The sequence below is a fragment of the Nerophis ophidion genome, linkage group LG16 (genome assembly GCF_033978795.1).
Source record: "Nerophis ophidion isolate RoL-2023_Sa linkage group LG16, RoL_Noph_v1.0, whole genome shotgun sequence".
NCBI classification, from domain to species: Eukaryota; Metazoa; Chordata; class Actinopteri; order Syngnathiformes; family Syngnathidae; genus Nerophis; species Nerophis ophidion.
Genome location: NC_084626.1, coordinates 6,830,425 through 6,848,082, shown reverse-complemented (window position 1 = coordinate 6,848,082; position 17,658 = coordinate 6,830,425). Strand labels below are relative to the sequence as shown.

General features: G+C 46.9%; 1 protein-coding gene across 4 annotated transcripts in view; it reads left to right on the top strand.

Moving 5' to 3' along the window:
- Positions 1 to 17,658, top strand: part of cpne5b (copine Vb) — a 437,932-nt gene that overhangs the window by 382,491 nt on the left and 37,783 nt on the right. For all 4 annotated transcript variants that reach the window (XM_061922666.1, XM_061922665.1, XM_061922667.1 and 1 more), the window contains 3 exons: positions 12,093 to 12,139; positions 15,346 to 15,527; positions 15,625 to 15,752. In XM_061922666.1, the coding sequence (XP_061778650.1) occupies positions 12,093 to 12,139; positions 15,346 to 15,527; positions 15,625 to 15,752 (357 nt within the window). The remainder of the gene's footprint in view (positions 1 to 12,092; positions 12,140 to 15,345; positions 15,528 to 15,624; positions 15,753 to 17,658) is intronic.

Here is a 17,658-nt window from a genome sequence, read left to right as displayed (position 1 = left end):
GTGGGTCATCCCTCCAATGGGCTCACCACTCATAGGAGGGGCCATAGAGGTCGGGTGCATTGTGAGCTGGGCGGCAGCCGAAGGCAAGGCACTTGGCGGTCCGATCCTCGGCTACAGAAGCTAGCTCTTGGGACGTGGAACGTCACCTCACTGGGGGGGAAGGAGCCTGAGCTAGTGCGCGAGGTAGAGAAGTTCCGGCTGGATATAGTCGGACTCACCTCGACGCACAGCAAGGGCTCTGGAACCAGTTCTCTCGAGAGGGACTGGACCCTCTTCCACTCTGGCGTTGCCGGCAGTGAGAGGCGACGGGCTGGGGTGGCAATTCTCGTTGCCCCCCGGCTCAAAGCCTGCACGTTGGAGTTCAACCCAGTGGACGAGAGGGTAGCTTCCCTTCGCCTTCGGGTGGGGGGACGGGTCCTGACTGTTGTTTGTGCTTACGCACCAAACAGCAGTTCAGAATACCCACCCTTTTTGGGTACACTCGAGGGAGTACTGGAAAGTGCTCCTCCGGGTGATTCCCTTGTCCTACTGGGAGACTTCAACGCTCATGTTGGCAACGACAGTGAAACCTGGAGAGGCGTGATTGGGAAGAATGGTCGCCCGGATCTAAACCCGAGTGGTGTTTTGTTATTGGACTTTTGTGCTCGTCACGAATTGTCCATAACAAACACCATGTTCAAACATAAGGGTGTCCATATGTGCACTTGGCACCAGGACACCCTAGGCCGCAGTTCCATGATCGACTTTGTAGTTGTGTCATCGGATTTGCGGCCTTATGTTTTGGACACTCGGGTGAAGAGAGGGGCGGAGCTTTCTACCGATCACCACCTGGTGGTGAGTTGGCTGCGTTGGTGGGGGAGGATGTCGGACAGACCTGGGAGGCCCAAACGCATTGTGAGGGTCTGCTGGGAACATCTGGCAGAGAGAGTTTCAATTCACACCTCCGGGAGAACTTTGAACATGTCACGAGGGAGGTGCGGGACATTGAGTCCGAGTGGACCATGTTCCGAACCTCTATTGTCGAGGCGGCTGATTGGAGCTGTGGCCGCAAGGTTGTTGGTGCCTGTCGTGGCGGTAATCCCAGAACCCGTTGGTGGACACCAGCAGTGAGGGATGCCGTCAAGCTGAAGAAGGAGTCCTATCGGGTTCTTTTGGCTCATAGGACTCCGGAGGCAGTGGACGGGTACCGACGGGCCAAGCGGTGTGCAGCTTTAGCGGTCGCGGAGGCAAAAACTCGGACATGGGAAGAGTTCGGGGAAGCCATGGAAAACGACTTCCGGGCGGCTTCGAAGCGATTCTGGACCACCATACGGCGCCTCAGGAAGGGGAAGCAGTGCACTATCAACACCGTGTATGGTGCGGATGGTGTTCTGCTGACTTCGACTGCGGATGTTGTGGATCGGTGGAGGGAATACTTCGAAGACCTCCTCAATCCCACCAACACGTCTTTCTTTGAGGAAGCGGTGCCTGGGGAATCTGTAGTGGACTCTCCTATTTCTGGGGCTGAGGTCGCTGAGGTAGTTAAAAAGCTCCTCGGCGGCAAGGCCCCAGGGGTGGACGAGATCCGCCCGGAGTTCCTTAAGGCTCTGGATGCTGTGGGGCTGTCTTGGTTGACAAGACTCTGCAGCATCGCGTGGACATCGGGGGCGGTACCTCTGGATTGGCAGACCGGGGTGGTGGTCCCTCTCTTTAAGAAGGGGGACCGGAGGGTGTGTTCCAACTATCGTGGGATCACACTCCTCAGCCTTCCCGGTAAGGTTTATTCAGGTGTACTGGAGAGGAGGCTTCGCCGGATAGTCGAACCTCGGATCCAGGAGGAACAGTGTGGTTTTCGTCCTGGTCGTGGAACTGTGGACCAGCTCTATACTCTCGGCAGGGTTCTTGAGGGTGCATGGGAGTTTGCCCAACCAGTCTACATGTGCTTTGTGGACTTGGAGAAGGCATTCGACCGTGTCCCTCGGGAAATCCTGTGGGGAGTGCTTAGAGAGTACGGGGTATCGGACTGTCTTATTGTGGCAGTCCGCTCCCTGTATGATCAGTGCCAGAGCTTGGTCCGCATTGCTGGCAGTAAGTCGGACACGTTTCCAGTGAGGGTTGGACTCCGCCAAGGCTGTCCTTTGTCACCGATTCTGTTCATAACTTTTATGGACAGAATTTCTAGGCGCAGCCAAGGCGTTGAGGGGTTCCGGTTTGGTGGCCACGGGATTAGGTCTCTGCTTTTTGCAGATGATGTAGTCCTGATGGCTTCATCTGGCTGGGATCTTCAGCTCTCACTGGATCGGTTCGCAGCCGAGTGTGAAACGACCGGAATGAGAATCAGCCCCTCCAAGTCCGAGTCCATGGTTCTCGCCCGGAAAAGGGTGGAGTGCCATCTCCGGGTTGGGGAGGAGACCCTGCCCCAAGTGGAGGAGTTCAAGTACCTAGGAGTCTTGTTCACGAGTGGGGGAAGAGTGGATGGTGAGATCGACAGGCGGATCGGTGCGGCGTCTTCAGTAATGCGGACGTTGTATCGATCCGTTGTGGTGAAGAAGGAGCTGAGCCGGAAGGCAAAGCTCTCAATTTACCGGTCGATCTACGTTCCCATCCTCACCTATGGTCATGAGCTTTGGGTCATGACCGAAAGGATAAGATCACGGGTACAAGCGGCCGAAATGAGTTTCCTCCGCCGTGTGGCGGGTCTCTCCCTTAGAGATAGGGTGAGAAGCTCTGCCATCCGGGAGGAGCTCAACGTAAAGCCGCTGCTCCTCCACATCGAGAGGAGCCAGATGAGGTGGTTCGGGCATCTGGTCAGGATGCCACCCGAACGCCTCCCTAGGGAGGTGTTTAGGGCACGTCCAGCTGGTAGGAGGCCACGGGGAAGACCCAGGACACGTTGGGAAGACTATGTCTCCCGGCTGGCCTGGGAACGCCTCGGGATCCCCCGGGAAGAGCTAGACGAAGTGGCTGAAGATAGGGAAGTCTGGGCTTCCCTGCTTAGGCTGCTGCCCCCGCGACCCGACCTCGGATAAGCGGAAGATGATGGATGGATGGATGGAACATTTCAGTCAATGAAGATTAGCGTCAGCCTGCGACACAGTTATTTTGATAATAGACTAATATAGCTAATTTAGACACTAACATCAGGTGTTGCCTTCATCATAACACTTATATAGGACTTTTAAAGTCATTTTGATAACAGGCTAATATATACACTTACATCAGGTGTTGCTTTCATTGTAACACTTACATATGACTTGTAAAATCATGTTGATAGTAGGCTAATTTGACTAATATGGACCCTTACATCATGTGTTGCCTTCATCATAACACTTATATAAGACTTTTAAATAAATGTTGATAGTAGGCTAATATAGAAACTTACATCATATGTTGCCTTCATCATAACACTTATATAAGACGTTTAAAGTCATTTTGATAGTAGGCTAATATAGAAACTTACATCATATGTTGCCTTCATCATAACACTTATATAAGACTGGTAAAGTCATGTTGATAGTAGGCTAATTTAGCTAATATGGACACTAACATCATTTGTTGCCTTCATCATAACACTTATATAAGACTTTTAAATAAATGTTGATAGTAGGCTAATATAGACACTTATATCATGTGTTGTCTTCATTATAATACTTATATAAGACTTGTAAAGTCATGTTGAAAATGAGCTAATATAGACACTAACATCATATGTTGCCTTCATCATAACACGTATATAAGACGTTTAAAGACATTTTGATAGTAGGCTAATATAGAAACTTACATCATATGTTGCCTTCATCATAACACTTATATAAGACTGGTAAAGTCATGTTGATAGTAGGCTAATTTAGCTAATATGGACACTAACATCATTTGTTGCCTTCATCATAACACTTATATAAGACTTTTAAAGTCATTTGTATAGTAGGCTAATACAGACACTTACATCATGTGTTGCCTTCATTATAACACTTATATAAGACTTGTAAAGTCCATCCATCCATCCATTTTTTACCGCTTATTCCCTTTGGGATCGCGGGGGGCGTTGGTGCCTATCTCAGCTACAATCGGGCGGAAGGCGGGGTACACCCTAGACAAGTTGACACCTCATCGCAGGACTTGTATTGTTATGTTGATAATAAGCTAATATTGCTGATATAGACACTAAGATCATGTGTTGCCTTCATCATAACACTTATATAAGATCCATCCATCCATCCATTTTCTACCGCTTATTCCCTTTGGGGTCGCGGGGTGCGCCGGTGCCTATCTCAGCTATAATTGGGCGGAAGGTGGGGTACGCACTGTAATAGTGGCCACCTCATCGCAGGACTTGTAAAGTCATGTTGATAATAAGTTAATATAGCTAATATAGACACGAGCATTATGTGTTTCCTTCATCATAACACTGATATAAGATGTTTAAAGTCATTTTGAAAGTCATTTTTCCTTCATTATAACACTTATATAGGACTTGTAAAGTCATGTTCATAGTAGGTTAATTTAGCTAATATGGACACTTACTTCATGTGTTGCCTTCATTATAACACTTTGTGGAAGGGGCGTGGTCCACGTGAAGCAGATGACAAGTGAGTGGATATCTCAGCTGGAACGAGTTATCTAATCATCATCAGCCGTTGTCAGTCCTCTGCTGGACGAAAGCCTCAGCATGTTTCTGCCATTTGGCGTTCTTTTCATGCTTGTTATTAGCCTACACCTTCCACGCTGGCTTGGTGCGGGTTGGGAGGGGTTATCTAATCACCTGTCTCTCTGCGGTCACCAATGCTGCTTATAAAGAGACAGGTTATCTAATCACCTGTCTCTTTATTAGCAGCGTTGGTGACCGCAGCGGGGGGCTGAAAAGCCAGAGGAGCTGAAGTCGTAAAGGAGAAAACGAAAAAGCTGAAAAGCAGAGCAGGAATAGGGAAAAACTGTTCAACTATTTAAAAATAAATACATTGTAACCTTGGCAACCAGCCTGGCCAGATCTTATCGGTCCTGACACGAACCCTGCAACACACAGACTGTCACATTTTGGCGCCCAAGGCAACAGGACTGGTAAGAAAATGTCGTCCTTGACCCCCTTGGAGGCGTTGGGAAGAATCCTGGCGGAGGTGTCAGCGGCTTCGCAGCAGCAGATGCAAACGGGCCGTCAGCAGACCCAGATCTTGCAGACAATGGTGAGCAGAGCGGGGGGGCTTCAGGAGTGGGGACGTCTACCTCCAGGCAGCGCATGGCGGAGGCTGAAGACCCCCAAGCATTCATCAGCGCGCTCGAAGCCATCGCAGCGGCGTGTGGCTAGCCGGAAGGAGATTGGGGCGTGAAACTGCTGCCGCTCCTGGCGGAGGAAGCGCAGCGGGCGGTGCTCAGTCTCCCGGCGTCCGCTCAGGTGCATTCCCCAGCCTCCGCCGCGCAGTACTGGATCGGGTCGGCAGCCACCCGGAGGACCACCGACGGCGATTCTGTGCGATGCGGCTGGAACCCGAACACTGGCCGTTTGCACTTGCACAGCAACTGCGGAACGTGGTAGCCTGGTGGCTCCAGCCAGAGGAGGCGGACGTCAAAAAGATGTTTCAGCAAATTCTGCTCGAACAATTTGTGGACACGATCCCAGCCAGAACCGCCGCGTGGGTGCGCTATCACCGTCCACGGGACCTGATGGCTGCAGTAACCCTGGCCAAAGATCATCTGGTGGTTCACTGGGAGGCGCCTCCAAGACCGGCCGAAAGGCCCACCCCAGCACCGAGACCGGCCCAAAGGCCCATCCCAGCACCGAGACCGGCCGAAAGGCCCATCCCTTCCCCACGAAGACGATTCGCGGGGAAGGGAGGGGGAGGGGGTAACCTAGAACCACGAGCAGGTTCCCGGCCTGGACATGGACACACCGCACCACACCACACCACACATATTTCACCAGCCAACAGCAGTATTATGGGGGGGTTTGAGGGGTTGTAATATTCCCTATGCTCCTTCGTTTCAGGGTACTGGCGCTGTTGAGAGGGCGCTTCCCCCGTAGACGGCATCTCGAACACCAGGGCCAGTGTGCTGGGGGTACGGACAGCCCGGTCCTGTGAGGCGAGATTGCTCCCTGATGAAGGTGGGACAGGTGATGCGGGTTGTCGAACCCCCAGCGCCCGCCCCCAATCCAGGGGAGACATATATTGTCCCGGTAAGGGTACAAGGGAGTACGTATCGGGTAATGGTGGATTCGGGGTGTAGACAGTCCATGATCCACCAAAACCTGGTTTGACCCGGGACACTAAGGCAGGACACGGGGGCAAGTAAGTTGTATTCATGGGGATGTCCACACGTATTCCATCGTGCCAGTGGAAATTTGGTATCGGGGACAAAAGCATAGTGTAAAGGTTGCTGTAAGCGTGCACCTTACCCATCCCATAATATCTAGTGATGCAATGTGTGGGGATGCACTCACGGGTTGTAGGAAAGGGAAGTATCCGCGCGGTTCCCAGTGGCAACGCTGCCCATTGGCATCCTACGGAGGATTTTCCCCTCGAGCAGTCCCGTGATGAAACTTTGCGCGCGGCCAGGGACCAGGTGGATTAAAACGACGGTCATTCGATGCGCCCGGGAAAAGCGAGGGTATTACCCCACTTTTCGATTATTGGAGACCGGTTATACCGAGTGAGCCATGACACTCAAACCGGAGAAGAATCCACCCAGTTGTTGGTGCCAAAACGCCGCACATGTAAACCCTATGCCTGGACACTGGGCTATGATAAGACACTTAATTGGGTCATGGTCCGATTCTATTGGCTGGGCATTCAGGCAAACGTGCGCCGCTGGTGAATCCATCGGCCATCCCGAAGGCGTCCTTGCGCCCATTGCCGCTAATGGAGGTCCCATTCAAAATAATTGGGATGGACCTTATCGAACCATTTCACCCGAGCCCACGGGGATACCGCTTTGTGTTAGTACTGGTGGATTACGTAATGAGTTATCCCGAAGCAGTGCCCCTGCGCTCCATCTCTGCAAAGAGTGTAGCGCAAGAGCTGTTTCAGGTCATCTCCCGAGTTGGAATCCCAAAGAGATTCTGAATGACCAGGGCAAGTCCTTTATGTCACGCACGTTAAAGGGACTATACAGGTTACTGGGAATTAAAGCGATCCGCACCAGTGTGTACCATCCGCAAACAGATGGGCTGGTGGAGCGGTTAAACAAGATGCTGAAAACCATCAATCAATAAAGTCACATCTTAAGTGCACAGGAAGCCAGTGCAGGCGAGCCAGTATAGGCGTAATATGATCAAACTTTCTTGTTCTTGTCAAAAGTCTAGCAGCCGCATTTTGTACCAACTCTAATTGTTTAATGCTAGACATGGGGGACCCTCTGCACAAGGGAGGGGGGGATATAGGAGAAAAAGAAAAGAAACGGCAGATCAACTGGTCTAAAAAGGGGGTCTATTTAAAGGCTAGAGTATACAAATGAGTTTTAAGATGAGACTTAAATGCTTCTACTGAGGTAGCATCTCAAACTGTTACCAGGAGGGTATTCCAGAGTACTGTAGCCCGAATGGAAACCATTCTATAGCCCGCAGACTTTTTTGGGGCTCTGGGAATCACTAATAAGCCGGAGTCCTTTGAACGCAGATTTCTTGCCGGGACATATGGTACAATACAATCGGCAAGATAGGCTGGAGGTAGACCATGTAGTCTTTTATACGTAAGTAGTAAAACCTTAAAGTCACATCTTAAGTGCACAGGAAGCCAGTGCAGGCGGGCCAGTATAGGCGTAATATGATCAAACTTTCTTGTTCTTGTCAAAAGTCTAGCAGCCGCATTTTGTACCAACTCTAATTGTTTAATGCTAGACATGGGGGACCCTCTGCACAAGGGAGGGGGGGATATAGGAGAAAAAGAAAAGAAACGGCAGATCAACTGGTCTAAAAAGGGGGTTTATTTAAAGGCTAGAGTATACAAATGAGTTTTAAGATGAGACTTAAATGCTTCTACTGAGGTAGCATCTCAAACTGTTACCGGGAGGGCATTCCAGAGTACTGGAGCCCGAAAGGAAAACGCTCTATAGCCCGCAGACTTTTTTTGGGCTCTGGGAATCACTAATAAGCCGGAGTCCTTTGAAAGCAAATTTCTTGCCGGGCCATATGATAAAATACAATCGGCAAGATAGGCTGGAGTTAGACTGTGTAGTATTTTATTTGAAAGTAGTAAAACCTTAAAGTCACATCTTAAGTGCACAGGAAGCCAGTGCAGGCAAGCCAGTATAGGCGTAATATGATCAAACTTTCTTGTTCTTGTCAAAAGTCTAGCAGCCGCATTTTGTACCAACTGTAATCTTTTAATGATAGACATGGGGAGACCAGAAAATAATACGTTACAGTAATCGAGACGTGACGTAACAAACATATGTATAATGATCTCAGCGTCGTTAGTGGACAAAATGGAGCAAATTTTAGCGATATTACGGAGATGAAAGAAGGCTGTTTTAGTAACGCTTTTAATGTGTGCCTCAAACGAGAGAGTTGGGTCAAAGATAATACCCAGATTCTTTACCGAGTCGCCTTGTTTAATTTTTGGTTGACAAATGCTAAAGTTTAATATTGAATAGAGGTCGATGTCTAGTAGGACCGATAATCAGCATTTCCGTTTTTTTGGCGTTGAGTTGCAAAAAGTTGGCGGACATCCATTGTTTGATTTCATTAAGACACGCCTCCAGCTGACTACAATCCGGCGTTTTGGTCACCTTTAGGGGCATGTAGAGTTGGGTGTCATCAGCATAAGAGTGAAAGTATACACCGTATTTGCGTATGATGTCACCTAGCGGCAGCATGTGGATGCTCAATAGTGCAGGGCCAAGGACCGAACCCTGGGGAACTCCACACGTTACCTTAACATAGTCCGAGATCATATTGTTATGGGAGACGCACTGCATCCTGTCAGTAAAATAGGAGTTCATCCTAGACAGTGCTAGGTCTGACATACCATGATCCGTAAGTTTACGCACAAGGACATACCCAATTGGGATAAATGGCTGGACCCCCTAGTGTTTGCGATGCGGGAGGTACCCCAGGCCTCCCTAGGTTTTATGCCTTTCGAACTATTTTACGGCCGGAGGCCGCGTGGAGTGCTGGACATAATTAAGGAAAGCTGGGAGGAAGGTCCAAGCTCCAGCAAAAATGAAATTCAGTACGTTATGTATGGACATGCGAGCAAAACTCCACAAGGTGGGTCACTTGTCATGTGGGAATTTGCTCCGCGCCCAGGAACCTCAACAGAGCGCGTATAACAAGAGGACACAGCTAAGAAAATTTTCACCGGAAGAAAAAGAGCTCATATTACTTCTAACCTCCAGCTCCAAATTAATTGCGCGCCTATTGAGGTCACACGGCAAGTGGGTGATGTGGACTACGAGGTTCGGCGCTCCGGTGGGGGGAGGCACCCAAATTCACCATCTCAACCTACTGTTGGCATGGAAGGAGGCGGAACCTGTTTCCATGGTGTCGTTAGTGAGGGAGGAGGAGGAGTTGGGGCCAGAGGTCCCACGCTCTGTCCCTCCTCCTCCCCTCCCCTGTGATAATCAGCTCACGATAGCGCAGAAAGCGGATGTTGCAGAGCTGCAGCGGCGCTTTTCTGATGTGTTCTCCACTCGGCCCGGCCGCACAAACCTCATTCAACATCATATTGAGGCCAGCCCGCGTGTTACGGTTGGATCTCGGCCATACATGCTCCCCGAACACAAGCGCAAAGTCGTTCGGGAAGAATTAAAAACCATGTTGGAATTGGGGGTAATAGAAGAATCCCACAGTGCATGGTGCAGCCCCATTGTTCTGGTAGAGACGAAGGATGGGTCTGTGCGCTTCTGTGTGGATTACCGCAAGGTGAATGAGATGTCACATTTCGACGCGTACCCAATGCCTCGGGTCGACAAGCTCCTGGATCGGCTGGGCACTGCTAGTTTTTTCACGACACTGGATTTAACCAAGGGCTATTGGCAGATTCCCTTATCACCAGAGTCCCGGGAAAAAACAGCCTTTTCCGCTCCGGAAGGTTTATATCAGTTCGTGACACTTCCTTTGGTTTGTTCAGTGCGCCTGCCACGTTTCAGCATCTCATGGGCCGAGTGCTGCGCCCTCATGCGGCATACGCTGCGGCCTATCTGGATGACGTCATCATCCAGAGATGCAGCTGGGAACAACACATGCAGCGTGTGGGAGTGGTGCTCGAGTCCAAAGTGCGCAGTTGGCCAGAGGGGAGTACAGTATCTGGGGTACCACTTGGGGGGGGACAGGTGCGGACCCAGTTGCACAAGACAGCGGCGATCGCAGCCTGTCCACCCCCCAGGACAAAAAAAGAGGTGAGTCAGTTTTTTGGGGCTGGCGGGCTACTACCGCCGGTTCATTACCCGGTTTGCAGACCTGACCAGCCTACTGACAGACCTCACCCGAAAAGGGACTCCAGATCTGGTCCAGTGGACCAGATCTGTGCCAGCGGGTATTTCAGTGCCAGCGGGTATTTGAGAAGGTAAAGAAAGAACTCTGCGAGGAGCCAGTACTGCATATGCCAAACTTCACCCTCCCTTTCTGTCTGCAGGTGGACGCGTCGGGCAGGGGGCTGGGGGCGGTGCTGTCCCATCGAGTGGAGGGCATCGACCGCCCCCTACTGTACATCAGCCGAAAACTATCGGACCGGGAGGCGAAGTACAGCACAGTAGAGAGGGAGTGCCTCGCCATCCGGTGGGCGGTCGGGGCCCTCCGGTAAAACATGTTGGGGCGCGCCTTCAGCCTCTGCTCGGACCACCAACCGCTCCAATGGCTCCACCGCATGAAGGATGCCAACGCGAGGATCACCCGGTGGTACCTCGCGTTGCACCCCTACAACTTCAAGGTGGTCCTCAGACCGGGGGCACATATGGCCGTGGCTGACTTCCTCTCGCGGTCCTCTGGGGGCGGGGGTTTGATGCGGCTGGACAGCTGCCCAGCCTGAGACTGGCGGCGGAGGCATGTGGAAGGTGCATGGTCCACGCGTCACCTGCGGGCGGGACATATGGAGGAGCCGGCTGTGAAGCAGATGACAGGTGAGTGGCTATCTCAGCTGGAACGAGTTATCTAATCACTTGTCTATTTATTAGCAGCGTTGGTGACCGCAGCGGCGGGCTGAAAACGCAGAGGAGCTGAAGTCGGAGAGGAGAAAACGAAAAAGCTGAAAAGCAGAGCAGGAAGAGGGAAAGACTGTTCAACTATTTAAAAATAAAGACATTGTAACCTTTGCAACCAGGCTGGCCAGATCTTATCAGTCCTGACACGAACCCTGCAACACACAGACTGTCACACACTTATATAAGACTTTTAAAGTCATTTTGACAGTAGGCTAATATAATAAATGATAAATGGGTTGTACTTGTATAGCGCTTTTCTACCTTCAAGGTACTCAAAGCGCTTTGACACTATTTCCACATTTACCCATTCACACACACATTCACACACTGATGGAGGGAGCTGCCATGCAAGGCGCCAACCAGCACCCATCAGGAGCAAGGGTGAAGTGTCTTGCTCAGGACACAACGGACGTGACGAGGTTGGTACTAGGTGGGAATTGAACCAGGGACGCCCGGGTTGCGCACGGCCACTCTCCCCACTGCGCCACGCCGATCCCCCGATCAATATAGGCAATTACATCATGTGTTGCCTTCATTATAACACTTATATAAGACTTTTAAAGTCATTTTCATAGTAGGCTAATATAAACACATAGTGTGGTGTCTTCATTATAAGACTTATTTAAGGCATTTCAATTTTTGCGACTGCAGACGGATTAGTTTTTTGTATTTTTTTTCCAATATGGGTCTTTCAACATTTGGGGTTGCCGACCCCTGGCATAGGCTGTAAAAATTTCTTATCTCTGGAAAAAGCAAGGACAGGCAGTTAAGGCAAAGAAAGCCCTACACTGAGACAAGAGATGACTAAAATATTATTGTTGCCATTGCACAGACAAATGGCGATGATAAATGTCGGCACTGATGGCATTTCGGACCTTCAGCCTCAAAATAAATCATTTATGAATGTTTGATAAGGGCTGTTTAGTATTCCTGGTTCTTCTGCCTGTAAATTGTTCTGTTTTGCTGTCCATCCCTCCTTCTAGGACGCAGATCAATTTCACAGTGGCTATCGATTTCACAGCATCTAACGGTGAGTGTGTGTGTGTGTGTTCGTGGTGTAAAGCACAAATAGATAGAAGTGCTCTTTGACTGTGACATGTCCAATTTCCAAATCAATCCAGCAAGTAGAAAAAAGTGTAGGTGGTTGGGAGATTGTACAAACGTAAGCGATGGCCTTTTGTTGGACGCTTCTTCCATTTAAATGTTCCATCGATACATTTGCTGTGGAGCTAATAAATGGCAGAGCAGGGGGAAAAAACCCCAAGGCAAGACAAGTTTGTCCTTAAATAAAATAGTGAACAAACAATACAACTTGTCTTTTAGTAGTAAGTAAGCAAAAAAAGGCTCCTAATTTAGTCTGCTGACATATGCAGTAACATATTCACCATATTGTGTCATTTCTAATTCTATTATTTTGTCACAACTATTAAGGACAAGTGGTAGAAAATGTATTATTGATCAAATAATCAAATAACATGTACCATTAATAATACTTTGACTTTTCCAATATTTTATCTATACGTCTGTTAAAATGTAAAAAATCCATTATTCTTCTGTCGTTTGGATGCTTTACATTAGTTTTGGATGATACCACAAATTTAGGTATCAATCCGATACAAAGCCGTTACAGGTGCTTTTTTGAGGCGGTATAGTACCGAATATGTCAAGACTTGGACTTTGGAGCAGTTTACTGCGAGGCTTTCGCAGTTCGCTGCGATGAATGTTCTCCCAGGGTGCAAAACGACTTGACTGGACACGACGTGAAGGTGAATACATGATTTAATTTTACTCAAAAAGGAACAAACAAAAGGCGCGCACAAAAACTTGGCTAAGAAAACAAAAACTAGCACAAAGGCAGAACTATGGACATAAAAACGAAAACACTTACTGTGACGTAAAAAAAAAGAGCATGGATAATGTCAGGGGTATCAAGAGTGTATCAACAGTGATGTCGCCAGGTCGACTACCTGGCAACTACAGGCTTAAATAATGGTGTCATGATTAAAACAGGTGCGTGAATCCTAAACAAATCAGGTGCGTGAGTCCAAATGAATCAGGTGAACTAATTGGTCGTCATGGTTACAAAACATACAAGAGTGCAGTGCACAAAGAGTCCAAAAACCAAACAGAACATAAGTAAACAAAACGTGACCACAAAACATGACAAAATATGATTATCGCGGTACTATACTAATACCGGTTTACCGTACAACTCTGGCCTATATCATCACAAAGTATTAAAGGGACAATATTGTTTGTTTTATGTACTTGAAGGATCCACACATCTGCTGTTCTCTTTTTAATTTAAAATAGATAAGTAACTAGCGGTAGAAATTGGATAGACGGATGGAAGTCAGTAGTTATTTATGACCATACTTGTATAAGCACCATATTATTTGTTTTAATAAACTCGGAGGCAATATGCTACTGATGGTCTTTTTTTAGTATATAGTTACCTCCTGCAATTGAAATAAGATGCAAATAATTGAAGCGCAGTGAGAATAACACTTGACACTTTGAAACCATTTTGAAGTTAAATTAAAAGTAAATGTATTAGGTTTTTTAATTTTTATTTAGATTTTGATGGCGGTATTGTTGTATATTCATGGTCTTGAGGACAACTTGGTGGTGTGAATGGACCAAAGATGACGCCAACGAGGAATGGTTAAACAAAAAGCTTTATTTGATTCAGCGAACCTCAGACTGGAACCGCAGCTTCCAGGAAAAGAGTACGGGCCTGATGTTATTCTCCTGATGTTTTCTCGGACAACTGTCCTTAAATACCTTTCACACGAAGACACTTAATCTTTGTTGTTCCAGACTTGGGGCCGGCCAGCTTGTTTGTACAAATGCAGACAACGCCCTAGTGTTGTCACTTTGCTAAATTTGAGTCGGGTGACCTCCCATCCCTGATCTCTACTCCTACCATTGGGGGCTCCTACCAGATGACTTTTATCTGTTTACACTCTCTAGATGATCTTTGTTTGACATCTGGACCTGAAGCTATCTAAGGGCATATGTCTCCTAATGGAATAATCCCCTAAAACATTCTGTGACCAAATAAAAATGCATGCTAGTTTACAACTGTATAAGAAAAATGTATACTTTGCATTTTATCTCAGTATCAAATAAGTATTGAAACTGATAAAGTAAAGTTATTTAGACGCTTGATAATACAGACTTTCACATACAGTCAAAGACTGACTCGTTCAAATTGCAGGTCAGTTTCAATCCAAATATCTTGTTTTGTTTGTTTGTCCCGGATCTATTTCTATTTTCCCAATAGTGCTCAACTGTGCATGACTGATGTACATGTCATTGCAGGGAGGGATATATTGGAAAAGGTTGCAGGTATTGACAAGCCGTCCAAATGTTCAATTACTAATCTCCTCAAACAAAAATGTGTTGCTTTCATTGCCGTTAACGGCTGTCCTGAATGTGTCACACGTGTTGGGTGAAACTCGAATCCGTAATTTTCTGAGGACGGATCATGAGAGCTGACCATCCTCAACGGTTTCGACAAATGCGATTCTAGGATTTGGATGCAAATCGTTTCAGTGAAATGGATGTGGGAGTATAGTATGTAAATGTCTTAGAATGTTTTAGCAAAAATATAATTTATGTTGTTCAAATTGGAATGGCTACTACTACAAGTAGTCCCAGAACAGACATACCCAGTGAACGAGACCGGTAAAAAAAACCTCAAGCATCCTACAATCATTTGTGAGAGCTTTTGCGTACTTTGAATGGCTGCCAAATCTTCCAATTTGTAGATACGCCAGGGCAACGCTTCCTCCAAACAGCAAATGTCCTGTTGTCATGATTCCAAATAGGTAGATATCCTCAATGTCCTTGACTGAAAGGGTCGCCACTGAGCTTCTTCCAAGAGTCCGTCGTGTGTCCAGCAACAACGATTCCGTCAGGACAGGCAGGTTCCCCCGAACTCAAAATATGGTCAATTTTGCTGAGAGGACAGTTGATCAATACCATTTTTTGGATTGTAGAGAGCATTGCAATTTGAGACCGGTAGAAAAAACCCTCAATCATCCTCCAATCATTCGTGGCAGCTTCGGCGTACTTTGAACGGCTGCTAAATCTTCCAATTTGTCGATACGCCACGGCAAAGCTTCCTCCAATTAGCAGATGTTCAGTTTGGTTAAAGTCTAATAAATGTCATTCTTACTGTAGCAATTGTCGCTGTCCTTCTAATTACTGTGTTGGTGGTGTGGTCAACAGGTAACCCCTCACAGTCCACCTCTCTACACTACATGAACCCGTACCAGCTGAACGCCTATGCCATGGCCCTGAAGGCCGTTGGTGAGATCATTCAGGACTACGACAGCGACAAGATGTTCCCTGCTCTTGGATTTGGAGCCAAAATTCCCCCTGATGGCCGTGTGTCGCATGAATTTCCCCTGGTAAAGTTCACTCTGCGCTCAGTTTTGTGCTGCGAAGACGAGCGTGTATTTGGGATAAATGCTGCAGGATACTGAAGTCGGGTTCCTGCCTCTACAGAATGGAAACATGGAAAATCCCTACTGCAACGGCATCGAGGGAATCTTAGAGGCCTATCATCAGAGTCTGAAGACGGTACAACTATATGGGCCGACCAACTTTGCACCTGTGGTGAATCATGTTGCTAGGTAAGTGTAAAAACAAAGACATGAAAAAATAATACTATGATTAATACTTAGAATACGTTATGAACCAGGGCTGTCCAAAATTGTTGACCGGGGCTCCGCATTGAAAGCCGACTGCATGCAAAGTAAATATATATATATATATATATATATAAATATATATATATATAGATAGATAGATAGATAGATAGATGGATGGATGAATAGTACTTTATTTATTCCTTTAGGAGAGTTACTTCAGGCAAATTAACATTTTCAGCACAATCCCATTCAATATCAGACAAACATTACAGGGAGACAGAACAGGATCGCTGACGGGTCTGCCGACTTCCGGCGACCCTTACAAAAAGTGTGAGATACAGGTAAACAACGGGGGGAATGGGAGAAAAAAATAAAAGATTGAAATAAACTAAAATAAAATAAAAAAATCGGTCTAAGTCTGGGCCTCTGGAGAGGGGGACCCGACTGAGGCCAAGGGGAAAAAAAACAATTCATAGCCATAGTACACATCCTTCTTACATGTGTGTAAGAGGGACACCTCAAACATCAAAGAAAACAAAGGACATGAAAGACGTTGAAGTAGCGGAGCTGATACAACCAGCCACTTTTACATACAGCTATGAATAAAAACTAAAGGAAACATACCCACTGTGGTGGCCTCTGCGGTGTTCCACGCCATCGTCTGCTGGGGTGGAGAGAGTATGGCCAGAGACAGGAGCAGACCCAACAAAGCAACCAAGGGAGCCGACTCCGCTCACGACCGCCAACCAACTCTCGGCCAGTGTCCGCATGGATGATCGAGGATACTGTATGTCCAAGAAGACTGAGGTGTCCGATACCGGCTCATTCAGCCAAGACACTGTGAAGCTTGTCTGTCCCGGCGCCTGCATTCCTGGGTTCAAATCCAGGCTCGGGATCTTTCTGTGTGGAGTTTGCATGTTTTTCCCGTGACTGCGTGGGTTCCTTTCGGGTACTCCGGCTTCCTCCCACTTCCAAAGACATGCACCTGGGGATAGGTCGATTGGCAACACTAAATTGGCCCTAGTGTGCGAACGTGAGTGTGAATGTTGTCTGTCTATCTGTGTTGGCCCTGCGATGAGGTGGCAACTTGTCCAGGGTGTACCCCGCCTTCCGCCCGATTGTAGCTGAGATAGGCACCGGCACCCACCGCGTCCCCCAAAAGGGGATAAGCGGTAGAAAATGGATGGATGGATGTATATATACATATATATATATATATATATATATATATACATATATATATATATATATATATATATGTATGTATATATGTGTAAATATATGAATATACATATATGTATATACACACACATATATATATATATATATATATATATATATATATATATATATATATATTTGTATACATATGTGTATATATGTATACATATATATATATATATATATATATATATATATATATATATATATATATATATATATATATATATAAAATATACAAACCCGTTTCCATATGAGTTGGGAAATTGTGTTAGATGTAAATACAAACGGAATACTATGATTTTCTAATTATTTTCAACCGATATTCAGTTGCATATGCTACAAAGACAACATATTTGATGTTCAAACTGATAAACATTTTGTTTTTGCAAATAACCATTAACTTTGGAATTTGATGCCAACAACACATGAAAAAGAAGTTGGGAAAGGTGGCAATAAATACTGTTAAAGTTGAGGAATGCTCATCAAAAACCTATTTGGAAAATCCCACAGGTGTGCAGGTTAATTGGGAACAAGTGGGTGCCATGATTGGGTATAAAAACAGCTTCCCAAAAAATACTCAGTCTTTCACAAGAAAAACTGGGGCGAGGTACACCCCTTTGTCCACAAATGCGTGAACAAATAGTCAAACTGTTTAAGAACAACG